This window comes from Scatophagus argus, chromosome 20 (genome assembly GCF_020382885.2).
Source record: "Scatophagus argus isolate fScaArg1 chromosome 20, fScaArg1.pri, whole genome shotgun sequence".
In the NCBI taxonomy this organism is placed as follows: Eukaryota; Metazoa; Chordata; class Actinopteri; family Scatophagidae; genus Scatophagus; species Scatophagus argus.
Genome location: NC_058512.1, coordinates 9696610 through 9724036, shown reverse-complemented (window position 1 = coordinate 9724036; position 27427 = coordinate 9696610). Strand labels below are relative to the sequence as shown.

Here is a 27427-nt window from a genome sequence, read left to right as displayed (position 1 = left end):
CTGCAGTAAGGCAGCTGTCTCCCAACCCGTCTGTCTGTGCTTGATCAGTGCTGCTCCTGATTTAATGGACACACAAATCATGAGTTTATGCAGTCTGTATAGCTAATGGTTATACTTCAGAAACTATTTTGCAATTTAAACAGGGGAGTACACAGCAAACTGCACATCCTGCAGCTACTTAAACATCATGAATGTACATCACTGTCCCCCAAGACCTGAGTGAATCTGCACCCAAAATGGAGTTACATATAAGTTCTCTAAGTTGTTATATCTTAGTCATGGAAACTCTTCACATCCACCAGCTGAGCCTCCACCTGCACCAAGTGTTAATGGATCATGGTCCATCAAAGTCTGCCATCCTGAGATCCTCAGAGTGAAAAATCAATGTGAATATCTTTAAAATGTACTGAAATCCAGTGCATCACCGCTGCAATAAATGCTACCGTTGTAAAACCCAGATTGTTATGTCCAATTGTCACTGAGAGTGTCCGAGATTTTATGCTCTGCAATTATAATCAAGGTGCTTGTCTATCTGCCTGTCTGTCTATCTATCTATCTGTCTATCTGTCTCTTTTTCCTATTCTCTGAAATTACATAACACAATATAATAACGCAGGATTAAACCACTTTCTCTGATTGACTGCGGGTCACATAAACAACCTGTGTGTTATGATGTGGGGTCAAGCAAGAAATCTAAGCTGCCAACAGTTTCCTCCATGACTCGCGCTCAGGCTGTGCGGAGAATCACGATCTGATTGGCTGAGGAGCGCACCGAGCGCTGAGTAAAGCAAAGGATGCCACAGTGCTCAGGCAGTGCATGGACGGATGCAAGCGGGGGCACGACGGCGAGCCCGGCCACACGTTGTTGTTATGATGATGCTTTACAGTTCAGAGTCACCTTGAAACTTTGAAACTCTATTTTACTGAGGGCAGAAATATTTCGGCACATCTCGCTGCAAGTTAAGTGTGATGTTTTGGCTGCATGTTGTAAAATTCCTCTCACCACCACCTCCACCTCCACCGATACATCCCCTGAGGAGTGATGGGTTCTAAGTTGACCAGACAGAGGAGTCTCGATTTTGAGAGCAAATTATCCAAAAGAAGACGCCAGAGGAATGACGCCCTGGGAGAGAGCGAGAGAAGTGGCGGCAGAGGAGACTTCTTGTTTACGTCCTTGATGCTCAAGTCCGACAAGCTGCCAGGGATGCTGCGGAAAACCAACCACAGCCCGTATGTCAGACGGGTGGCGTGGATCCGGGAGATCCAGACGCTTCTCCGGGAGCAGAAGACGGAGCAAGCAGCCGAAGTCCTCAAACTGCTGAGAAAGGTGAGGGACCGACATTATACTGGGATTAACGTGGCGCTGAGCTCGTCAGTCTGCACTTTATTCTGAGTGGAAACGTGGTTGTCAAAGGGAGACACGCGGTTTGATTGACACTGTAAATGGGTTTATAAACACGTGGGTAAAAAACAAAAAAGTTTGCTTACATTCACGAGTTAAAAAGACAATTTCTTTTTTTTTAACTGCAAATCATTTATGGGTTCTTACATGACTGAGAAATTGCTAATTGCTTGAAAATATAAATAATACAACAGCAGTTTATTCAAACGTTTTGTCCTTGATTTTTATTAAAGCAGGCTGTTTGTATTGGCTGTTATGTGCAAATATTAAATGCCATGCATGTAGCAGAGCATTCAATGAATGATTTAAAGTGATGGCGCTCATTAGAGGAAACCCCACTTTTCATGGAGCACGTGTTTCAGCAGGTGTCACCTTGTTAATCATTTTCTGATTGCTCAAGTCATTTATTCATCTGCCTTTTGCAACTTCTCATAAATGTTTCACAGTGAGGAAGCCTGACTGACATAAAGGACAACACATAGCTCCTTATTTTAATATTGCCAACCACAGCCCGTATGGAAGAAAAGAAGCCCTTATAATGAGGTCGATGCCTCATTTGGGTGAGACGCTGGTCTGAATCAACCACCTGTTTTGTCTGAAAGGGAATGGCTGGGAAGCCAGCTAGTTCATGCTCTGAATATTCAATCAGTACTGAACAACACAGAACAGAGTGTATAATGTGTGTGCCCTTTGAAATATATCAAAACCAATTAAGGACAACTTGGTCAAATTAATTAGAACTGCTTTCATTTTTCATAAGTGGATGGTTGGCATATTTATGTTCTAACAGATCATATATAGCCTATAGACTCTTGGTAAGAAGAGCTTTCTTTTTCAGGTTTAAGGCTTCCAAAGCAAATCAAAATAACATTAAATGAATGCCAAGTTGTGTCTGCTCTCTTTTTCTGACATTGTTCAGTGTCTCCTGTGTGAAGGAGGTTTAAAATATATATAAATGTGAATGTTAAATACTCAGATCCACCTAAATAGAAGCGGTTTACACAAACTCACTTGATGCTCAAATGTGGTTTCGTTAAATAGCTCTAATCTGTCCCCGTTTCACAGCATTGTGCAAGCGCTTCTTTGTCGTGAGCTTCGTAGCTCCCAACTAGAGGTAACATACAGTAGGTTTCTTATCTGCTTACACTTTCCTGTGTAACACCTTTCCTTTCCTAATCCTCACTTTCTGAAGATTTATCCAAACTAGAGAAAAGAAAAAGAGAAATAGTTTTTAGAGCTCAGCTTGAGCTTTCCATTGCCTTCTGGTAGCTGTGGACTGATCAAAGGGAAACAGTTTTGAAGTTCAGACAAAAGCAGTTCTGATCAAGAGGGGCCCCCTGTCATGAAAACTCCCTGCCCATCTGTACGGTGCAGTTGAATAAATTATCCAGAAGTGTGCAGATTAAAGCAGGAAACAACGCTAAGGAGAAGCTACAGGCGTCTGAACAGATGACAGATTTGTAGGTATCTCTTCTGCTCTGCACAGAAACCATTAACTGAAGATACAATAGGACTGGATTTGTAAAGCTTCATACTTGTGTAAGGGAATATGACTCGTGCATATAGTTTCCTCCGACATGTCTGTGCTGATTCATTAAAGCAGTCCAGCCGTCAGTTATATTTTATGAGAAAAAAAGATTTTAAAGATCAACATGAACATTTGCTGATCATAAGCAAGGGATGCTTTCTGTGTAGCTCGGCATTTAAACTGCTCACAAAGCACGGATACTCCCTCACTGAGGTTAAGCCAGAGTGCTGCCACTGTTGTGTGTTGTTGGGGCTGAAGCCAAGTGTCTGACTAACAATGCTTCAACACTGACTACTGGCAGAAGATATCCTGTTTTTTCTCTCCATCAGCAAAGCAGCTTTTCCTTTCAGAGATGGATGGATTTGGAGATAATCACCTTGAGATGATGGATGCTGGAACATGTTTCTTTCACACTGAGGAAGTCATTACAAAGAGGAACCAATAACACCAGCCCACGCGCTGTATCTCCATCGCAGATCTGTCTTCTGGGCCATTAAATTAATTAGTTTGGGATCTTCTAGATATTCATTAGTAAACAAAGAATCAGCAAATACTCATATCAATTCCACTCTACAACATGCACACTGAGCAGCCAATGTGCAACGATGGAGAAGGCACTAATTAAGGTGTTCTCTGTGGTGTATGAAGGTTAGCTGTCACAGCACTCATATTTATTTATTTTATTCAACTGTAAATACCTCAGTTCAAAACTGCTGGAGATTTTGTTATTTTTAGGTCCATTTTTGCATATACTTTCTACCTCCCTGTAAACAAGACAAAATGACCCAAAAATTACTAAAGCACACTTGTCTTTCGCTGAGAGCCAGATGAGATGATTAATCTTAAATCTGCATGGCAAATATGAAGCTACAGCCCTAGCCAGCTAACTTAGCTTAGCATCAACAGACGTCAAGTTGTCTCACTTTATCTTCGGACAGAGCCAGGCTAGCTTTTCCCTTCTGTTTACAGACTTTATGCTAAGCTAAGCAAACTTTCCTGTTACTGTAGCTTCATACTTACTATAAAGACATCAGAGGGCTGAGAAGCGAAAAAGCTTATCTTCCAAAATGTTTAATTATTCTTTTAAATACGATGAGTTTCAGAGATCATCGTGACAAACTAGGATCATTTGAAAATATGGGAACATATTTTCAAAAAGGTCAAATTTTTGCCACTTTGTTCATGTGGCCTGTAGCTACAGCATAAATATCAGAAAAAGATTCTGAATATTCATGTACTGGAGTGTCCATTTGTTCGTCAAAAGACTGAACACCAGAGACTCACTTTGTAGGTAGTGAATTATATTTCAATAAAATGCTCAGTTTATCATAATAGATAAAGATAGATAGATAAATTGGAAAACTGGATAAAAGTACAGTTTTTATGGAATGTTTCCCTTTATTTGAGGGGCATATTGTTATTATGAGATGAACAAGGACATGTAAGAGTGTAGAAGAAGAAACTATTCCTCATACTATATGTCCACATAAGCTGCCACATTGACTTCTTCCTTCCTGCCTATGTATTGTTGCTGCTGGCCAAGCATTTGTGTCTTAGAATGATTATGAAAACCTCTTTTCAGTACTTTTTCACATGAAAATCCAGCAGTTTTGACTTTTAAACTTGAATTTTGAGATGACTGTTAAAAAAAAAGCCACAACATTTAGCCAATCCGGTAAAGAACATTTAATCCTTCAGTCCAAGAAAATAAAAGTAAGTGAACAAAACCGGAGTTAGAAGGTCCATCACCTGACAGCTGTGACATGTTTCTCACACTGAAGCAGCAAACTGTGGCACTGGATTTGTCACAGTGTGCAATATATTTAATTGGATTCTAATGAACTGTGTGTGTGGGACGATGTTCTGCGATTCGGAGCTCATCGCTTTATTCAGACTTTGTGACGAGGCAGACGTCAGATTAGATATGCAGCTTTCACGAGGACATTGTGGGATCTGAAGGCACACAGGCATGCACATAGGCATCGTGTCAGTGACAAACAGGAAAATATTTCATGCTTTTATAATTAGGAATCAGTCAAATTAATCCACAGGATCAGATCTCTGTGGATATTTTCAAAAATGGAACTTCATCTCAGCTGTGAATTCCCCCACAAAGCCACACAAAAATATATGCTACAGCTGTTTAATGCAACATCATCATCATCACCCTCATAAAATAATCTCTGTGCTTTCATTTATGGACACATTTGGTTTCTGCACTAAATGAGGTTTATTGCAGGGGGGAGCTGGTCTGGAGGATAGTCCAGCGTCAGGGAATCCCACATAGCTCGGCTGTAATAAATCATCCCAAAAGCTGGAGGAGGAGAAAATGCTGATGGAAGATTTCCTCTTTGCTTTCAATATGCCCCTAAGCGTTAGAGCTGTCAGAGCGTATAGAGCATGTTTAACACAGATTCAACCTCCAGCATGCTATTTTAATAGCTTTTCAGTTGACTTTTCAGCTGACATTATTTACTCTTCAGTTCCACAGCTTCAAGTTGTACACATTTACATTACATAAAACACTCATCCCTGTAAAGAAGAGGATGCTGGTCCAGTGTAACATGTGTGTTCTGTTGTTTTCATACAGCAGCAGTAGATTTGTATCTGAAGTGTTGTTATGGATTACAAGAGAAATAGGAGCCTTATGCCTGAAAAGAGGAGATTTTCATTGACTTTCTTTCCTCTTACTCCCAGCCTTTCATCTCTGTGTTTCATCTGCTCACTTTCGCATCTTCCCTGCTGTTTTTTGCTTGTTTTTGATGTGTCTGAAAACATAGGTCTCAAATACTGGCTGCTAATGACACGTCAGCTCTCAAAGCATTACCTGAAAATGCATGCAAACGATCATTTATATCGTTACTGCAAATAGCAGCCTGAATGTGATCCAGATATCATCAGCCCCTGGGCATGTGTCCTGCTTCCTGCTTTTATTAAACTCTTCTGAGCATAAACACAATATTGTACTTTTGAATTATGAAGATTAGAAGTAGAAAGCAGAAGTGCACTGGAATCAACAAATATTCCCTCAGCTGGTTTAGAGATGTGTTTTATGAAAATGATAGGAAGTAGCGTGGGTGAAACTACAACTTAATACCTGCAAACGAATATAACTGTACTTTTGAAGACCACACCACCTTAAATACACACACACTTACTGCATGTGCATACACACACCATCGTCAGCCCTAATCAACTGCACTGGGTGTTAACACACTATGAGGGCAAAACCTTATCAGCTGGAAGCATGACAAGAGGGCGAGATGAAAGAGAATGATGTACAAAGCTTATAAACATTGGCAATCTCTTTTAATTTAACGATCCATGAAATGACATTGAATATTAAATTAAGTGTGAGTCAAACATGGCTGTTTTAATCAAATTAACCTTGAATTTCTACACTATGTATTTCTTCATGTATTTCTGTATTTCTATGTATTAGATTGAGTTACCCAGATCACTTTCTCCTCTCTTTTCTGTCAGGATTTGGGGCTCCTGGGAACATCACTCAATGACATTTTGTACAAAAATGCAGCTTTTCTCAACCTGGTGGATCCCATTTCTCACGAGTTGCTGCTCAGTCTCGCCCGGGACCTGCAGTGCCCAAAAAAGGTATGAAGTCCACGGTGATCCTGTTTGCTTGAACTGTTTCAACGTTGTTTTTACATTCATGAAAAATGTATGAAAAAAGGAAACAGCTCCTTGTTAAAAACACAACAGACTTCACATTAATTAACAGGAGGCACAAGAGACAAGAGAGGCAACTTGTCTGCGTTTATTAGCCATGCCTAAGTGCATGTGTCATATTTGTTGTCATGCTATTGTGACAGCAAACTGTCAGTTTGTGTTATAGCAAATACAAAAGCTAGCAAGCGTGAAAAATTACATTGTAGGTGTTTAACTATTAGCTTAATGGATCACTTTGCACATTTCGCTTTCTCCAGAAAGTCTCCAGAATTTGGTTTGGTTGTAACTTTTATCATGTAGGGATCCTGCGTAGTACTAACGAGGTCACATTTTACAGGGAAAAGGGATCATCACAACATTTTAACATTAATCTCTTTTTTGTATACCGGTAAACTAATTTCACAGCTGCAATGGTCATGGGGACTAAGTAAAGGAATAATTTGATATTTCTGCAAATATGGCCTTTTGATGAGAAGAGTGACACAACGCGTCATCATGTCTGTATGATAAATATAAACCTGCTGCCATCAGCCATGAAGTCTGGAAACAGGGTGACACAGCCAGTCTATCTCTGCCCAAAAGTAACACAATTCGCCTGCTAGCACATCTTATGCTCACTGATATTATATCTTGATTGTTTACACTGTTAAAAAAGTGTGAAAAACCACAAGTTTTATGAGGTGATTATGGATGCAACCAAGAAATGTAATTTTTGCAGCAGTAATAACAGAAAAAACCTTGATAACTTTATACTGCGTTATCATTCAATATAACCACATACCTTTTGCACATCAGGGAAGTTTCTCATACAACTCATTTTACATGTGGAAAAGCTCCACTTGGTGGACAATCTGGAGGACTAAACGTGGCCAAATGCTCAGGCCCAGCTACAAAGGGGGACACCTACATGCTAGAGAGGTCAGAGATGAATGACAGGGCCAAAGGGAGGCACTGGGTCGGGATTTGACTCTGCAGAGTCACCATGCCGTCTGTCTACCCTGCTGCCCCTGTGCTCTTTCGGCATGGTGGCAAACGGGCATCAGCTGTGCTCCAGGACCTGCAGGTGTAGGCGATTATCTGCCTTGCATGCGTCATGCTAGAAAGTGTGGTCATCATGCGGAGGTCAACAGGGCTGGCAGTCATGGCCAATGGCACCGAGACTTGCAGGCCAGCGTGGGTTTGGCACCAACAATGAGAGCACTTTGAAGAGTCCGACAGGCGGCAGATGGGATCAAACTGGAGAAGATGATGCTGCTGGAGTCCACTAAGTGTTGTGAAGTCTGTTGGGTCCAAGGTTACAGACATCTCTCGCTGTTTGTCAGGGAGTGTATGAAAATTATTAAGAAAAGGAGTTTAGAAAAGGTAGATTTTATCTTATTTCATTAGCACGAGTAGATGAAAGACAACTTCTGTATACTCTAACAATATTTATATTGTTTTTGACAGAAACTACCCTCCCAAGGTGATAGACAATCTGAAAACAACTTGTTTAGCTTCAAGTGACCTTCTAGTGGTCACAACTTAACAACGGAATCATTTTTACCTAAATCATCATTAAAACAGATTTGCCATTGTAAAGGCACAGACAGCACAGACTAATGTGTGTTTTGTCATTTTTATTTAATTTGATGGTTTTGACATTTTGACATGTTGTGCTGAGGGTGTTTCTAAGTCCAGAGGAGGTTTCAAAGACAACATTAATAAGCCTTGAGGGGGGTTTTGGTTTCAGGTTATTCCCCACTCACAATCATTTTTGTACAGTCCCTAAGGTGCACTCCAACTACAAAGACTGAAAAAATAGAGCAATTCCACAATTAAAATCAGATGATTATAATCTGACATAATTCTCAGACTAGTCATTGATGGGTTTTGAAGCTGTAAAAGGTTTGTTGAAAGCAGTAATATTTATAGCACAACAGTATTTTCCTCATTTTCAGCTGTGAAAATTATTGACTTTTTATCAGTAAGACAAGCCTTTCGATTATGCATATAAACTACATTCAGATTTATATGATCAGTTACATAAAGGACTGGTCTTTGGAAATATAAATCTAAATGGGTGCCAGCTCATCCATTTGTAGCATGGCATACAAATCAGAGAGATTAAAATTCAAATTACATTTTAAATTGTGGTGTGTAAGTGTGAAGATGCAGCAGAAGTTGCTCAGAGTGGGAGCAAAACACAGACCAAGCAGCCATTGTGGTTATCTAAAGTCTGCTGTTATCTGTTTTGGGAAGGGATGGGTTGCCTTAAGATAAAGTCACTGGTCTTTCTGGTCTTTACTTACCGAGTCCAGATGATAATCACCTGCAAGAAACTCTAATCTTATCATTGTTTGCTTTGGCGAGGAAAGCCCAGGAGGAAGGAAGCGAGGAGCTGGCAGCAATGTTCTCCTGACTGGCTGGCGACCCGTGGCAGGATGTTGTGTCAGACGTGATGAGGATGTAGAGAAGCAACGTGCTGGAGTTAAGGCCTGGCAGCTGCCCCTGTGGCCAGTATTTCCCACCTCACTGAGATTTATGTACATTTATTCAAAGGCATACAGAGCGGTAAAAAAATATCCAACTTCTGAATGGTTTGAAGTTCGTAGTCATCACTTTGAGACAGTTAATTTTTTTGTATGTTTAGTTCGGATATACCAACTGGGCGCATCCCAGACACCACTTATAGAGTTATAGAACTGCACTTTTATTGACTTTGTTGATTCTTCAAGACCGCACATTCACATTTTCTAAGAATACTTTCATATTGTGAATCAGTAACCTCACATTCAGTCGTCCAAGTGGTTGAAACAGCAGCGCTCGAATGTTTTGAAGTATGAGGCATGTTTGTTGCACAAGAAGAGAAGTGGCAGCAGGAATGGTTAATCGCCTTAAGGTAAATTGCCCCTGTCCTTTTTCTCTCTCGCCACATTGCCTCTTTCTTGTTGTCGTGTTGTACCATTAATTAGATTTACCCTGCTCAGCACAACCCATTCCATTTAAAGCCTCTGACGGAGGAGGAAGAGAGAAAAGAGAAGGCAGGGTGGAGGGGGAGGAGAGACATGGACCAAGAGGAGGAAAAATAAATTAATGTTTTGATGTAGAAACTGTTTGAAGCAGCTGTTCTCCAAGGAAAAGAAAGAAAGTTGATCTGTAGTTTGCAGGAAGAAAGAAAAAAACGATTACTTTTAACCATCCATCCCTTTGAAAACAGCCCCTTTTTGATTTTGTCATATTAAAAATATAGAGTTTATTGGCTCGTTTGGTCCCAGTAATTTCTCAAACATGTGATGGCTCATCCTCATTTACTCATGAACAGCTACTGTTTGTTTTTGGATTCGTCATATGCTCTACATTTGTATTTGTCTTCCATCATTTGCGTGTATTGCAGGAGACCAACTCATTCAAGTCCACTAACAAGATCTGCCGCCAGCTGATTTACCACCTGACCCCTCACTCCAAGTGGACGAGACAGAGCGTGCCCAGGAGGAAGTCTCAGGCCTGGTGAGTGTGTCCTCTCTGCTGATCGCCTGATACTGTGCCGCTGCAGCAAACGCATCCTCAGCATACGCATCAGTGCAACTCCTAAAGCTCCCAGAGCCTCTCTGACACAGAGGGAGTTTGGGAGAAGTCCAGTTTCATGGGGGGATGATTTACCTCCAGTATTTCAAGGTTACATCTGTGGTGGTGTGTTAATTAGGATTGGAGGGTAAAATTATTACTTCCTTTGAATGTATTTCTCACTGCAAATTAGAACAAAAAATAGCAAAAAACAAAAAACAGAACTGTAAGTAATTCTCGTGTTCTGATCCTATTCTTTCATAACTGTTAGATTACGTGGTAATATATTCTGAGCAGTATAATTCCTCTCTTATGTACAGTATCTTTAATGCAGCCTTATACCAATTATACAGAATACTTGAACATCTGTTTCATAAGGGAGAGTCTAACCGCTTTCAAAGTGCTTAACTGAGGTTGTTGCTGCTGCGCTGGCATAGGGGGATGGAATATCTGTACCATTCAGACATTTTGATGTGCCTTCTCAGTGGAGGAACAAGAGAATTCATGGACAGAAACATGAAGATGGGATTAGTTTGTGATATTAAGCCCTCAATGTTCCACCTGTTGAATGCCACTCTGCAGTCAGCCCTGTGGCTCTGATTCGGGTCTGCATATCTAATTAAGTCTCTCACATAGTTCACATTTATAGCTTTTGTACTCGACATATTTTGCCACACAGCTGAACCGTACAAATGCATGTAGCTTCTAAAGTAACTGAAAGCAAGTGGCACAGATGAAAAGCTGATCCGGTGTCGTGTTAACTTTTAATGTTCGGACTGCAAGTGTGACAGTTGCACAGAAGCATAAATGAGGTCTGGAGAGAACATCTTTGCTACAGTTTGCAGACCATCAGGATCTGTACACTCAGTAACATGAGAAAGATCTCAGGTTTGGGCAGGTATAATTGTTGGAAAATGGAAGCATTTTTAAACGTAGGGTAGATATATGGTTCAGGGTATGATTTTGTTGAAAACCTTTTAAAGCAGTCAATAAATCAAATGCTCTTACAAAAAAAAAGTAGTACAGCCTCCCTCCCTGCACGTCTACCTACATTCCTCACTGCCCACGCTATTAGCGAGCCAGTCGCATGAGAAGGGCAGAGAAAGTGCAGCCAAAATTTTCCAATACCAGCATGCTAACTTGACACCCATGAGTACAGTAACTATGGTCATTGTTTATGTTCATCATAATACTGTGTGGGGGTTTTTTTTTCATATGAATGAGACATGAGGTATTTGACGTACAGCCAACAAACTGAAGTTAGTTTTAGGTTGTATAGAAAACAGTGTGTGTGCTCAAAGAAGGACCAGTGTTACTGCAGCAGTAACTGCAGAGTTAATTTATTATTTTTTACAAGCCATGCTTCTCTTGTATAATCTAGGACCGAACGGCTCTGAGCTTTTAATTGAAGCTCATCGTCAGTCTGTGGTATCTTGCGAGGATAATCCGTCCGTTTCGACACTTGTATCCCGACTGTTTCCCTTCTGATGCTGCTGTGAAGAAACGTCAGCTTAAACACCACTTATAACAAGTGTGATGCATTTGTTGATACTTTAACAGCCCAGAGCATGACCCCATGGGGTCATGCATGCTGCAAGAATGACCTGGAGGCCAGCGAAACAAGAGCCTAATAAAAAACTATAAGTTAAGGGGCACGGCTAACAGTCTGAGCCAGATTTGGAACTGGTTGAACTGCCGCCAGACTGCATACTGATTGCCCTCAAAGACTGATTTCAGCAAGTGCAGGAACGCGGTGTAAACAAATGAAAAGGCTCAAATTAAGTAACAGGTACATGCGTGGAGACATTATGAAACAAACAAACAAATAAACAATAAGAAGAAAAAAACAGCTCCAATGATGATCATGAGGCTCCTTCTCCCACAGCAATTAACCCAGATTGAAAGATTTTTTTGACAGCTTGAGTTAACTTCCCACCCCAGTCTCTTGGTTGCAATATTTTCGAAATAACATTCAACAGAACAACAAAGCAGGCTCTCCCAGTGTGCTCATTAGCAGCTTCAGTCTCTCTCACAGCCTCCACTGCAACCACCCAGACAGCAGCACTAACTGTGGGCTCAAACCAGAGTGCTTCTTTTTCTGTGTGAATTCCACGTTCACCAGCAGAAATGAATGTCTCTGGATCCGATGAAGCATTAGGACACATTTTAGATGTTTTCAAATGCTTTGTTGTTATTGATCTTTTCAGCTCAATCCTATCTTTCTCTTTCACTCCCAGTCTGTTTCCTCCTGCCTCACCTTTCTGCTCCCTCTTTTCATTCCCTTTCCTACCCAGGTCCTGGATCTCTTCCTATTTTAAAATGCCTTCCTTGCATTGATTTTTCCTCCTCCCCTCTTTTCCTGTGGGATTTTTTTCTCTCCTCCTTGTGAGAGTCCATTTTGTTCAACAGTTGCCACACAGAACGGTTCTGCAGTTTGAGCTGAGGCTCTGGGGAAACGCTCTGTCAGACGGAGAGAAAAAAGGGGGAGGCGAAATCACTGCAAGGCTGCTGATTAGAAGTCATGTATTTCCCTCTTTCTTTTAGAATCGATTGAGAATTTCATCTCTTCATATTTAGGAATGAAAAAGCACACAGACTATATAGCATTTGTATGTTATTATTTTCTTCAAGTGATACTGGAAAATCTGTTTGATCAGTCTAGAAAACTGCTGCAGCCTGCTCTCCAACCAGGGCTCAGAGTGTGTTGTTCAAAAATGAAAAATCTTTGCAACTGATCGCAAATCCACCTCAGGTAACACATAAATCATAGTTCAAGCTTTATTACTCAAGCCTGTTTTGCTTTTATAACACTGTAACTGCAACACTTATACTGTATATTATCATGGCAATTTCATTTTGCTCCACAGCCACATGTGCATGCAGGGTTCCTGGGAAGTACAGAGTCCCCAGAGGAGTTTTTAATGTTAGTGTAATTGGCATTGAATTTCAGATTAATCAAGCTCATATTTTTATATTATGCTAAAATTGCCCCTGCAGCACATTTTCAAGAGATTGGAGTCTGATTGCAGATACTATTTCATTGCTTATCTTTACTGCAAGAAAGTAGTTGGTGTGAGGCTGTTACAGCAGCCATTACAGACACATTTTGAGGAATTATTGTGGTTCAAGAAGACGACTGACTGTATTCAGTGTTAAGCTTTCTAGAGTAAACACACCCCAACTGTTGAAGGAAATCTGTGTGCATCTTGCTGTTTTATATGAGTCAGCGTAGAATACACTGTTCAGCAGAATAACTAAAAGGATTTATTTATGTGCAAATATAATGAGGCTTGGTGGTGATAAGACTGAAAGACTGAGAGCTGTGGCTATGACAGCTGTTTGGACAGGTGTTATCAGCTGTGGGTGAGCTGTCTGGATCCTGATATTTGACCCAGACCTCACACTGTTTGAACTAAAGTGCCCTTTCCACCCACAGCTCACACTGCACAGGCTGTCCAAAAGTCATTTTATTGCTTTTCTTATCTTCATATAAAGCTTGATAGTTACTCAACACAGGGTTGTTGTCATCATAACAAACAATATGTTACCAGCTTGTTTCTTTGACGTGGTTTCCACACGTTCAGCTGCCAGAATGTACTCTGCATGCATATCTGCAAATCAGTGTTTGTACATTGAAATAACAAACGCCTCCTTTAGATAACAATCGAGAGCCAAAGGGCTCACTGCTCATCTCACTGTCAGCAACAACATGTGGATACATTTAACATCATGAACATGTTTGAAAACACTTCATGTAAGAGCAATATTCTCAAAGAAGATGAAACACTTGAGCCCGTGTCCTGAAATTTTAACAGTTTTATTATGTTTTGTCTTTATCGTTTTCATTGTGCAACAGCAATAAGAATGGTCAACAAAGCTGTTATGCAATCAGCTTTATGACAACAATTCAGTCAAAGATTGATCTGCATTCTGTCATTCATTAAGTACAAAAGTGATGAGGACTGCTCTCCAAACTGACTGCAGCTGTTTGCTAGCTCTCTAACTTTTGCCTGATTCGAGTGAACTCTGAGCTTGATTTCTCATCAGACCTTCACTCAAGCCCCCCCCCCCGTCTCAGCATCCTTTTTATCAGCAGTGACAGCGACACAATGACCCTTCCTTATACTACTGAAGGCATCAGTATGCTTCGAGCGTGCCTGTCAGATTGTCAGACAGCATCATCAGCCCACATGGCTGCTGGCAAGAAAGCCATTACACGGAAATGGCTGCATCCAAACCTTTCGACAAAGGAAAACTTGACTGCAGTTGTCAACAAAACAAACTGTATGGAGGAATTGATCTTTACCATAGGATTACTATATGATCAATAATTAGTTGCTATAGACGTATTGACTACATGTGTTGATAGCACTTGCATATATCCCATTGTATATGTCAGTGGAAGACCCTGCCATACAAGTCACTCATGCCAATCCGTTCCTCATTCCTGAACAGGAAACACACACCACCACCTTTCAGACACTGGAACTGGCACAGCTGCCTCCAACAATTTTCGTTAGCTTTCTAAAAGTGACAGTCTGAAGTCTCTCGAACTCTTTACATTCTTCGTGAAACTATTGCCACCATATTTCATTTGCACAGTGGAGTGCAACACTGTGGATGCCTCCTCCCTCTCTTTGACAGAGGCTTTTTTTTGGGGGGGGGGCATTCACAATCCTTTACTCATAGGCTAAAAAAGCTGATTTCCTCAAGTGGCACCTCATGGCATCCTTTCACTTCTGAATCATACTCTGCAAAGTATTAGCCAGAAAAACCCATCTCGGCATCTCAGCTATATTTGGTTGAACAGTGAAAGTTTTTTCAATATCTGTGTAATAGTCTAGATGCTTATGACCTCTTTTTCAACCACATTTCAACGACTACATTTCTAGTCCAGATTCCTCGTCTGCTTCATGGCTAATCACCCGAAAAGTGCTCGCTGGGATTCTCTCTCTCCAGTTTCTCCCTGTTCTGCTCAGACTAATTTGCTCTAATCTTCATAGAAATCCCCTCTACCTCTCCTCCTCACTGTCACTCTGAGCTCTTCCCTTATATGATCCTTCAGGGACCACAGCAGTACTTTCAGCCGCTACACCATCTACGTTTGCAGTCCTCCCTGTTGTGTGTGTTGGTTGTCTGTGATTATTTGTTAAGCTCATTCCTCTGCCTGCACATATCGAAGGCCACATTTACGTTGAATCTAAACAACATATTGTCACTGTAATTTTAATCATGTTAGTATGCTGATGTTAGCAGTTAATTCAGCTTTAGAACAGCCTTTAACATGGCTCCAGACTCTTCGTGTTGTTTATTTAACCAGGAAGTCTCTTCAGATATATTTTCTACTTTGAAGGAGAAATGACAACATGAAGAAATATGATGATGAAATGACACAGCATGAAAAATACACACAGTATAGCACAGTAAAATAGAGAGGCACAAAAGCCATCATTTAAAGGTTCAGCATGTGGGCTTTAGAGGGATTGAGGAAGCAAAATACTGCATTTTCATTAGCGTATTAATACCTGCAACTAAAAATCGTGTATTCTCGTTAACTTAAAATTAGCCTTTTACATCTGCAGAAGAAGTGGATCCTCTTCAACAAAGTCATGTTACATGTGTTACACTGCCATGTGCACAGTGTTACACACTGGATTTGTTTTTAAATTAGTGATTTTTGCCCTGTACACCAGGTCAGGGTATTTTCTGCAGTTCAAAGTGTTCTTACTGTGAGGTGAGGGGCCTATAATTATAATAAGCCTGCACCTATAATCTGATTACACCTGCTCTCTGTCGGGCTGTTGCTGCTGTGTCATGTCTGGAAAAATTAAGCAGATAATTCAAATTTAACGCATTTACTGTACATGAGGCATCTGTGCCGTGCGTCTTTAACAAGTGTATGACCTATTTCTGGAGCTAAGTTACCCCCCGAAGTGTGCACTGGAAGGCCAAACACCCTCTGACTCAGCAGGCCTGACCTCTGACTGAACTGAGGGCAAAAATCTGACAACACAGGGGAAAAAAATATGTGGAAAAATATGAATTTGTGCTTTTGGCAACAATGGCAAGTATTCGGTTTGCTCTCTATGGTCATATTTCCATTCAGAGATGGCAGATCCCACTTGACTGCACGCTGCTCTCTGTGTGCTCAGTCTGTTTTCTGTTTGACCTCCACTTTTAATAGAGACTAAGAACCAGCCACCATCATCGTGCATGAATAATTGAGGGCTTCCCGCCGTACAGACCGAGATCCTGGAGGATGAGGGGGAGGAGGAAGAGACACTGAGTAACCGTTGCTCCAGTCTTCAGGGCACAGAGCTATAATGAAATAATTAGAGAGATTAAATTTGTTGATCGGTAAACACATGGCTGGAGGTGTTTTTAATCAAACAGAAATGTAAAAACTTTAAAAACTGCACAGCTTTCTTGGTTTTTATCCAGGGACTGAATCCGTGTTAACCTCTCATCGATTGGATTTTAAATGTAAATCTGAGATAAGGCTGCTGCTGCTGCTTGAGAACACCAGAAACAAGGATTGTTGTTCTTCTGTTAATCTTTGGGTCTCGTGTCTTTAACGCCGATACAGATCAATCGCCACGATCAAGGCCCTTGTTCTGTGTGTTGGAGCCCTGCATTTTAATGCTGCTTTCATAACTGTGCCTTGCCATAGCATGGCAGACCCATGCGTACTCCTCCATCATATACAGTTATGTAATACAAACTGTTTTCTGTGTGTTCTGTCGCAGTATCCTTTTCTCCTGTGCGTCTAGTTTGTCACATCGAATCAAGTCATGGGTGAATTTATAGCTCACCCGTAGAGTACATTTCGTATTTTACACGCTGCACAGTGGCATTATGGTACATTCTGCACCAAGAGGTTTTATAATCATTGGCACAGCACAAATATGGTTTTATATTATTTGAAGTAATCCATGTCACATCTTTGCTGTGCTGTTTGTGCTATTTTTGGTGTAAAGTGAGATTGAGAAAGAAATAAGCTCATTTTATTTCTCCCTTCCCTTTGCAATGTACAGTGTATCATTTTTTATGTTGTACATTTTGCAATGAGAAGGAAGGTTATTCTTGTTTGTGCTGTTGGACTTGTTTCCAACATTCATGTTCAATGAGCCCTTGAGAGTTGTGAGATGTAGCATCCTGAGTTGAGTAAGATTTACTGCACCCAGCAGCCTTCTGAGTCCTTTTTTGTCCTTTTCTGTGCTAATTAAAACTCCACCTGCACATCTGTACACAAGACTGATGAGAATGGCGCTCCAGCCTTCAGGATTCGACGTAGCTGTTTGTAAGGGGGAACATTTGTGTCTCCTTGTGACACATTCCCATTATTTTCTTTATTTCCTCTTTCTTTAAAGGCTCGTGTGCTGTTGCTATCTCTGCTGTCGGTTCACACCATGTTGACGTCAACGCTGCTACTTTCTCTCAAACTTTGCATTCAAAGTTTCCATGAACCGAGTGACTGATGTGAGATGTCAAAACACAGCACAGCCCCGGAGCTGCTCCATTGAGGACATCAAATGGAGGAAGCCTTAATCATGCCATTCGCTAAATGTTTCACTGAAATTTAATCCAAATCCAAATGAGCTGCCGGGCTATTTTTTCCTTTCCAGAAAATGTTCCATTATCTTCATGAAACTGGAGGACGCTGGCTGATGCATGCAATCAACACTTTCATGTTTCCCAGTACATTTTCTGCAGAACCGTAGTATCTGTGTGACAGTCGCATTGAGAAAAATTTAACAACAGCACAAGAGTAACATATTTGATGCTAAAACTGTGCTGAGTTAAACAAACTGGTTTAGGAAATCTCATCACGGTAACCCACAGTGCAGGCCCGAAGGCACATTCAGATAAGAGAGAGAAAGCAATCTTTTCCCAGATGCTCACTTTTCAAGGATGAATTTGTACATTAGACCCTTGTAGGCTCTCCCACGGCTGAGCTAGACTACTGCGCATGTATTATACAGATGCCTGGAGGCTAAACAGCTAAGATCGATCCAAGGAACAAACAGGTCAAGACCAAAGCGTTGATGAAGCAGACATTGATCTGACCAGTCCCACCGGTCTGTGGCACAGCATCCACATCTTATGTTTCTCAAGTGCTTTTATTTCATTCCCTTAAAATGAGTCAAGAGTCTCTCTGCATGCTCAGCAGGAAGTAGTATACAGTATTTGAATTTGTATTACAGAGTTTGTCCTCCCAGCTATACAAATACAAATTGAGACAATATTTTTTAAAAAAAGAAATATTAAGATATAAAGCTTAGTATGCCAAACTAACTGTAAGACAATCACTGGCGCCACCTACTATTATGGCTTAATTTAAAAATTTGTTAATATTTTAGTTATAGTTAGTGCTATAGTGCTTTAAAAATCAGTAACATAAGTCATGAATAGGAGCTTATTTGGATTTCCATTTGGATTAGCAGTTTTTTTAGTTAGTACTCCTATTCTTCCATAAAACACTGGCAGCGCAGTACAATATTTTGTTAAATGCATCTATTCAATACCACTCTCATATCTGTCCGGTAAATAGGAATCTACAGCCAGCAGCTGGTTAACATAGCTGAGAGAAAATATGAGACAGGTTAGCTGTTTCCTCCTGTTTCCAATGTTTATGCTGAGCTAAGCTAACTGTCTGCTTGGGCTAACTTCATATTTAACGTTTTATATGAGATTGCACAATTTTAGATTAGATCCATTTTCTCATTTGTCTTTTTGCAAGAAAGAAGATAGCATTTTCCAAAATGTGTTTTCCTTCAACTCACTTTGTGTTTCATGCGAGTACAGTACAGTACACAGTATTGTTACATTAAATCCAACACTAAATGAATATGAGAGAAAAAAAAAACAATCTCTAACACTCACCCCGTCCCTTGATGCATTACTAATTCATGGGAATAAATGAAGAGGAACGTGTATTCTGTGTGGGCGGACAGACTACAAGTTTCTCCTGCCATTGGCTTTTAACTCTCACCCTGGTGGCAGAATAACGAAGAATGGTATGCTTTTCCTTGTAAAAACTGTCATTGTGTTTTAATCCAGAAGAACATACATACTGGCTCAGCCCCATCAGCTGTTTTTAAAATGTTCACCTCTCCAGCCCACAGTCTCCTTCAGGCTAATGGTAGGAGTGTTGGGTTGCATTCGAGCGGAAATTGATTAGCAGAATGGTGAATTTGGGATGCTGCAGAATAAAGCTGTATCTCGAAGCCACATTCCTTCCTTCCTCTAAGTCGGGTCCTACAGAGGCTAGCCAAGACTCCATCCTAACGACACATCCTTTGGAACAGGCTACCAAGTGTGCGTCACTGAAAAGGTCTTTATTCATTTATCTATGTTGCTGGCTCTTTACTGTTGTTGTTTGACATTTTTTGAAAAAAACAACAAAGCATTATGCACATAAACTACAGTTGGTGGTTATGATGCTTTGCCCCGTTTGCAGCAACAAAAAGAAGAAAAAGAAATGTGCACATAGGATTGTGGGTACTTTCAGTACACCGAGGATACACATACTTTGACAAATCTATGTGTAAAGGAGTCCTGGACATTGGAACATTCCTTATTCGATGACATAGCGTGCTTGAAATTCAGCCATTTGAGCATCGTCCCTTGACTTTGAGATGCACACTCGGTGCAGACTGACTCTGAGTGGCACCAGACACGGGTTGTAAAATGAGTTCATATAGAAATCAGTGGGCCTGCAATGACCTTTAATGGACCTTTAAAAAGAATAATAATAAGAGGAGGAAGAAGAAGAGCCTAATCTTTAATTGTATATCACTTTTTAAAACAAAGAGCTTGCACAGTTTTGTTTCAGGGTCTGAGGTTGAGTGCAGGTTAAAAACAAGTAACGAGTGAAACCCCAAAATCAATTTTAAAATCAATTGGAAGCCAATGCTAATAGCTGCAAATGGGGATAATGTGATCTCTTCTGTGTGTTCCTGTTAAGAGTCTGGCTGCAGGATTCTGTATTGAAGATGTGAGCAGAGCAGGCTTTGCTGCTCAGTTGTAGTAATTGATTCTAGAAAACAAGAAAACATGTCAGGGAATATATATATATATATATATATATATATATATATATATATATATATATATATATATATATATATATATATATATATATATATATATATATATATATATATATATATATATATATATATATAGGCTCATTTGAGCAGTCAGTTGATTACCTTTTCTAAGATCTTTGACAGAAATGGAAGTCTGGGAATTGCTGATAGAATATTCTCTCCACAATATGCACCTGTATATTCTTTAATGTAAATACTTGGGGAAATAATGTTGCAAACAGCCCAGTGTTTTCAGAAATTAGAGGTGTAGATTTGCACACTTGATGTGGAAAGAAGTTGCTGTAGCAGATGTGTTTTGTGTGCTGCTGTTAGTCACTGGGTAGCTTAGGCTGTCTGAGTAAATCTCTGTATCATCCCTGTGTCAGCCAGCGAGTCAGATCAAGCCACTGTAGGTTTCTTACAGTCCAAAGTCAAATCCGCTGCTGTTTAAACACCGTTTGAATCGCTGATATCTATCAAAACACAGTTTCTAAAACCAATAATTAAAAGATACATTCTCTTGCTTCGGTCTGACCTTTTCTGTAAACTGGGACTCTTTTCGCACGCTACATTTCAACATCACAAACCCCAGATGTTTCAGTTCCTACCTCTGGAGTTTACATAACTGAAAAACAAAAAGGACCCTCAGTCAATGTGTAAAAGTTAACAACTTCCCTGAGGAAAGACATGCAATTAGGCAGCCTGTCTGAACCCACATTTAAGCAGGCAATAGTTTGACACATGAGACTCAGCTCTTATTACATTCCTGAGCTGTTGCATCAGTTGCTCCTGAGGATGTCAATAAATGGATTTCCCTCAGTTATTTGCTTTTAAATGAGTCCTGATGCGGGGGACACTCTTGTTTCAGATCGTGTTTAGGCTATGCTTTGAAATAGTTTGTGTCTGAGCCGGTCCAAGAGGATATGAACCACTAGCTTCAAAGAATGGTAGCCACATCTGAGGGAGCGAGATGAGACATTTTGTTGTTTATGCTGTTATCGTTTCATGGTGATGGCCTTTAGTGTAAACCGTCAACTCCTGTGACCGGCCAAGCAGCCTGTGGTCGGAACTGTGCCCACGGAGTTGGGAGCCAGCAGATTTGTAAGAAAGTATGAAGTTGTCTTTACTCTGTCTCATTAAAGCATATTGGAGCCCACCCTCTGCCTCCACCACCCACTCTGTTCCTGCCTGACTTTGTCTCTTGGAGAAGTTCTTCCTACGCAAAGACAGGCACACAGGTGAGAGGGGAAAGCTCCAAGTAGGAAATAAATCCTCCAATAATAAGTCCAAGAGAACAAAATCTATGCTAATATTTAGTTTATTAAGCAGGTACAATAAACCCTCAGAAGTCACAGGAGTGATTGAGTGTGGCAAGAAGCTGCAAATACAGTGAGACCTTTTCAAAGCAACAGTCATTCTGAGTGAGAAGATTATTAATGGAAATTAATTAGTATCAGCTTATAAGTTGAGGAATTTGTCAAGCTACAAAGGCTGGCTTTATTTATGGCTTTAGTGCCACCAGCAGGTCAGAATTTTCACTTATTCTATGAGAATTTCATCAGAGATGGAATCTCATTGACAACTGGTACGGATATATTAGAAATCTATTCAAAATGAAGGTCTTTTTAACATTTTGGAATCTACATGAACAACAAATGTGAATCTTTACATATTATGAAACAGTGCCTTTTCACTATCTATCCTATCACTGTCTGATCACCATCACGTGCTAATACGATGTGGCCTGTGTCACTGCCTGAGTTTCACTACAGTTGTTGATCTTGAAAAAGGCCCGAAGGCCGAACGTCGTCACACTGAAGATAAATACGTTTGGAGCAAGCGTGCGCAACATTTGTTTTCCATCTCCCCAGGCACTGTTCCCATCAGGATAAACTGTAATAAATATACAATTTATGACATTCCCATCAGCTTTGGCTGTACTTTGTGTTTATTAATAATTAGCAGAAGCCAGCGAATGTAGTACATTATTCCTGCTAATCATGAACATGTGATGATTAACAGGATAGTATAAGAAATGAGACAGATCTCAACCTCTTGTTGGAATAAATTAAATTAAATTCAAAGACTAAAGATGAATTGATAAGGCAAACAGTCACTATTTGCAGTGTCAATAAATAGTTGAGGAGAGCACATATGGGCAACATGTGCACATGAATATAAATAATATTGACATTTTCAAGCATAAAGAATTTGTAGAAAGACTTGGGTGACCAGATGGGAATTTTAATGAACTTACAAATACAGTAAGCCACTGCAAAAAAGAGCATGGGTGCTTTATCAGATCAAAATGCAGAACAAGAAAGAGAGTGAGATTATAAGAGGAAAATGAAGAGTGGCCAATAATAGAGAAAGAAAGTGAGAGGCAGTGAGCAAGAGTGAGGAAATGAAGGAGAAAGAGATGAATTATAGCTTACTCCAGGAATCAATAATCTTGTGAATCACGGCCTGGTGTGCTGCTACAGATCTTTTTCTTTCCTTTAACTGAGCAGAAAGGGTTGACAGATGGAAAGAGTACAGCCTGCCGATTTATAAGGCTCCCAGACAGACCAGAGAGAGACGCAGGGATAATCCTCGCTGTGCCTGCGGATGCCAGGGACAAGTGAAGGCAAACAAAGAACAAGATCAACCTTAGGGTACTTAAACAAAACATTTTTCTCCTGTTTGTCAGATTTTCTTTAAAACAAAGTCTCCCACGCTTCCACCTCATTATCATTCGTTTGGCAGATGTCTTCCCTCTGACTTCCTCCAAGTCTACACGCCAGTGAAAACAAGTGGAGCCTAACATACTGCAGCAAGCTCTGTCTTACTCTCCAGTGCAGCCATGACATGCATGCAGCCTCTTTAGGGCAATGCATATTTAACCACATTCAGCTATAGAGAGAACATTTTTGTTTCAGTGCTATCAGGGACACAGTGATCCAACCTGACAGGTGTTGATAGTTACAGTACTATTTTTCTTTAAGATACCTTCTGTCTGAAGTCTGAAGTCACTGGAATAGATTATCACTCGCCTTTAACACCCTTGTTTCTCACCCTTTTTTCGCTTTATAGTGTGTTCACCCATCTATCATCTAGGCTTTTATACTCCTGTCTGTTCCACACAATATCTCAGAAGAGGTTCATCAAATTCTGACAAAACTTTAAACAAAAGTTTGTCTTTCTTTATTATTTTTTTAAAAGAAAAACTCTACTAGTAGATCCCACTCTTGTATGTACGATAAATCTGAAGCTACTGCCAGCAGCCAGATAACTTTAAATTAGCATAAATACTGGAGGCAGGGGGAAATATAAAACCTGGCTCACTCTAAAGATAACAAAATCTGGCTGCCAGCATTTCTAAAGCTCACTAATATATACCAACATTTTAAATTGTATTCTTGTAACTCAAAAGTGTTCATTAGTGTGTTAGAACTGCTGGTAGGTGTATTTTGTTAGTTTTGGAGAGAAGCACACTAAGTTAGCCAGCTGCTAGCTGTAGCTGAACGGGAACTCCACTGGATTTACACATCAAAATTTGTTTTCAGGGCTTGGATTGTACTGCAGCCTATGCAAAAATAAATAAATAATAATAATCTTTTGTGTGCCCTCGTTTCTGCGTGCAGCAAGTGAGGATAGCTGCTTCTGAGTTTTGAGTTTTTGCACCGCAACTTTGGTGGTCAAGTTGCATTCTGGGTCATTTGGGCAACAGGTTTTGACAAGAAAGGGGAAGGTGCTAAAAAAAAAAACAGATTTTTTTGTTCAATGTCAGTGTGCCACTGCTAAATGTCTGCAACGCTAAATCGGGAACTCCTTAAACATACAGACGTAAAAGCTATACTTTGGCTCAAGGGACTCGCTACAGCTTTTTATTATCTCTGCTTTCACTGACCAGATTTTATGAACCCTAAAGTGATGGTGTATCTCATTTCAACTTTTTGATGATGCTACAAACTGATCCTGATTAGTTGCAGCTTGAGACAAGGGGATCACACCAGTGATTTGTCATGTTTTTCAAATTTGCTGATCAGCTAAAGGGACATATTTGTGTCTCACTCACGCAGTATTGTGAATACATGTGACCTGGTTTTTAAAAATCCAAAGAAAAAGGTCAAAACAAGATGACATCTTTGTTTCTAAACATTTTCGTTCTTATTTTGCCTTGTTAGTTCTGTTTTCCAATCACTCCTTTATGTCTTTATTTTTGTTTGATGGTTGTTTTGTACTTTTGGACTTACAGAGCTGGCTTAGAGGTGGACAGCCGGAGCTTTTCAGTGGGTGACATTCAGCCCCGGTGGCAGAATTTGTTGCTTGAGGGACTTTAAATGCAAATTCTCGTCTCTACGTTATTGATCGCTCCACTCCGCACACTCTACTGGTGTACACTTCAGAGTGTAGAGCTGTTTCTTTTTTGCATACTTTGCAGTTCCTCTGTACTTATGGGACAGTGTGGCACCCCATTAAAGAGCCTTTTAAATCAATAACCTCAGTAAGCAAAGATTGTTTGTCTTTACTTGCTTTTTAAAAATTAAGTGCCACTGCTGAAAAATTAGCACACCTTCAATACTGTCTGCAACAAATGGCCATTATGTGATCCATGTTGTAAACAAAGTGACAGTTGTTTGTCGTTTTGTCTACTCTTTCAAACAGTCTGAAGACCACCCTGAAGAAGAAAGTGTCTGGGGATGTGGTCAACCTGTCAGGCATCCCGCTGTCTGGCCGAGACGTCCACCGCGTGGCCTTTTACCTCCAGAGCAGCAGTGACGCCGTGTCGGCCGTGGACCTGAGCTTCACTGAGCTGCAGGACGACAGCTTACGCCTGCTGCTGCCCTACCTCAGCTGCCTGCCAAAACTAACCATACTAGCTGTCAATGGTAACCGCCTGACTGTGGCCATCCTGAAAGACCTGACAGATGCAGTGAAGGATCCTAAGAAGTTCCCCAGCCTGGCCTGGGTCGACCTCGGCAACAATGTGGATATCTTCACCGTGCCGCAGCCGCTGCTTGTGGCCCTGCGGCGCCGGTTTGGCTTACGCAGTAGCCTGCCCACCATTTATGAGTACAGAGAGGCACAGGCTTTCGGTGGCTACAACCCAAACATGGAGACCTCTGTGGAGGAGCCCAGTCTGTACGAGGAGGTAGAGGGAGAGGAGGATGATAGAGAGGAGGAGGAGGACAGGCTGGAGCTTCGAGCCTGGGGCTTCAGAGAAGAAAACCAGTCAAAAAATGTGGCAGTGCACTTCTGTGGGAGGTGATCGCCCAGAGCCACTTCCTGTTAGACTGGCTGTCTCTTAGATTCCTCAGCATCACCTCTCCCTAAGTTTAGCTTCCTGTGTTAGCAGGTGTCATTGTGGCAGATGCTTACAGTGACCCACATGTTTCTGAAAACAGCTTTGAAAAAAGTAACTGTGTCGTGTGTCCCTCTGGATGCTCTGACTACTGAAACTCGGCAGTGTGAAGCAGGCAGCTCTGTGCTTGTGCAGACACTAACACATTTATTTATGGATTGATTTGACCTTCATGTGTCCAGGAGAAGCTGAACTGAACGTGCCTGCTGTTTTCCAGTGCTTTGCGTTGTTAACGTATTGTGGTCTCACACACTGACATTTCCCACTATTTGTTAGTCTGTCCACTGGAGCAGCTGGATGTTAAGTGCCTTGCACAAGGGCACCTCTGCTGTAGAGGCTGAGAAATGAGGGAAGATTCACGTTCCCTGAGGGCATTTACCCAGCTGGTTCGGCCTCTCTGACAACTTTGCCCCCACTGCTCCATGTCTGTGAAACGTCTTGATAAATCAAAGCAACTAAATGTGCTACTTAGGAAATGGATCACTTTGAGTTCCTCTGACATTTTTGCTGTGATATATTATGTTTTCAGTCAGAGCTCAACTGCAGTGAGATTATTTACATCCATTTTTTCTGTCGAACCACAGCGGTTATTTGGGAATTATTTTTTTAATAAATGCTGAGTTATGGTAAGCAAATCAAACATACTGAATCCACTTTAATTTAAAATTCCAGCACTGATGCTTCGGTAGGTATTGATAACACAGCAAAGATACTGCAGCTTTATGGGGACGTCTCAGCCTGATACGCACAGGCAGACATGCAGACGACACACACAGAGTTTGAGCTGCTGATGAACTGATTACTGCCTCTATCAGACCTTGTTAGGACCCTTTCAGGCACAGATGGTGAGCAGGCGATCCATTTTTTTTTCAGCAAATAGGACTAGCCCCAAATAATTTTGTCCACTGGTGGTTTGTGAATAATTCTGAATCAGGCCATAAGCAATGAGGAAAATGTCCACTCCGTTAACACATAAATGGCAATGAAAAGACAAATAAGTAGCTCTGCTTTTATCTTCTCCTCTGTGGTGCTACAGCTTGCACATGCGTCTCGCCTTGCTGTGACATGCATGAATTGCAACACTTTCTTTTTGACATTCACATCCTTTTGTATTGCTTTTTTAAAAGATGGGCATGATTATTTACTGTAGCACATCAGATCCTGCAGAGAGCATGTTTACATATACATTAATATTCTAATAAATTTGAGATTGAGTTTTGGGCGGCATTTGATAAAATGTTATCCTGCCTACAGATGTTAATGTGTGTCTGTTCTCTTTCCATGCTATTATTCAGGAAAATCTGTTGTTTGTTTCTACAGGGATATTAATGAACAGGACAGTTTGTGTGTGTGTGTGTGTGTGTGTGTGCATGTGTGTTTGTCTATGACAGCATAAGAAGAGTGTGTGCCTGTGTGCATGAGTGTGTTGTGGACATGCAGAGTAAATTACTACCTTTGATCGTCGAAATGAAATGTTTACTCATTTGCACTTTAAGGACGACTCTGTCCCTGAATGCACACGCTTTGTGTTTATGGGTTGTTGTTGACATAAAAACAACTCAGCGAGCCGCCCACATCCTAAAATAAATGTTTTATCCCAGTTTTTTTTTTCTTGTTTTTGTTTTTGTTTGTTTTTATTCAATGTAAACCATCAACCTTTGTATACACGCCTCACACACACACACACACACACACACACACACACACACATACTGCCATAATAAAAACAGTTGTAAATTAGCTTAATTTTGATTTGGGCTCATTAATTCGTGGCCCACTTTTAAAGATAAAGTGATGTTTGCCTGCTGTTGCTTCAGAAATAAACATGATTT

The 27427-nt window shown here is 40.7% G+C and overlaps 1 protein-coding gene across 1 annotated transcript; it reads left to right on the top strand.

The window, feature by feature from the left end:
- Window positions 1–776: 776 nt before the first annotated feature.
- On the top strand, window positions 777–27427 carry lrrc75bb (leucine rich repeat containing 75Bb). The gene is made up of 4 exons (XM_046375583.1): window positions 777–1327; window positions 6414–6542; window positions 9991–10103; window positions 24899–27427. The coding sequence occupies exons 1-4, from the start codon at window positions 1043–1045 to the stop codon at window positions 25500–25502; spliced, it is 1131 nt and encodes a 376-aa protein (XP_046231539.1). The 5' UTR covers window positions 777–1042; the 3' UTR covers window positions 25503–27427.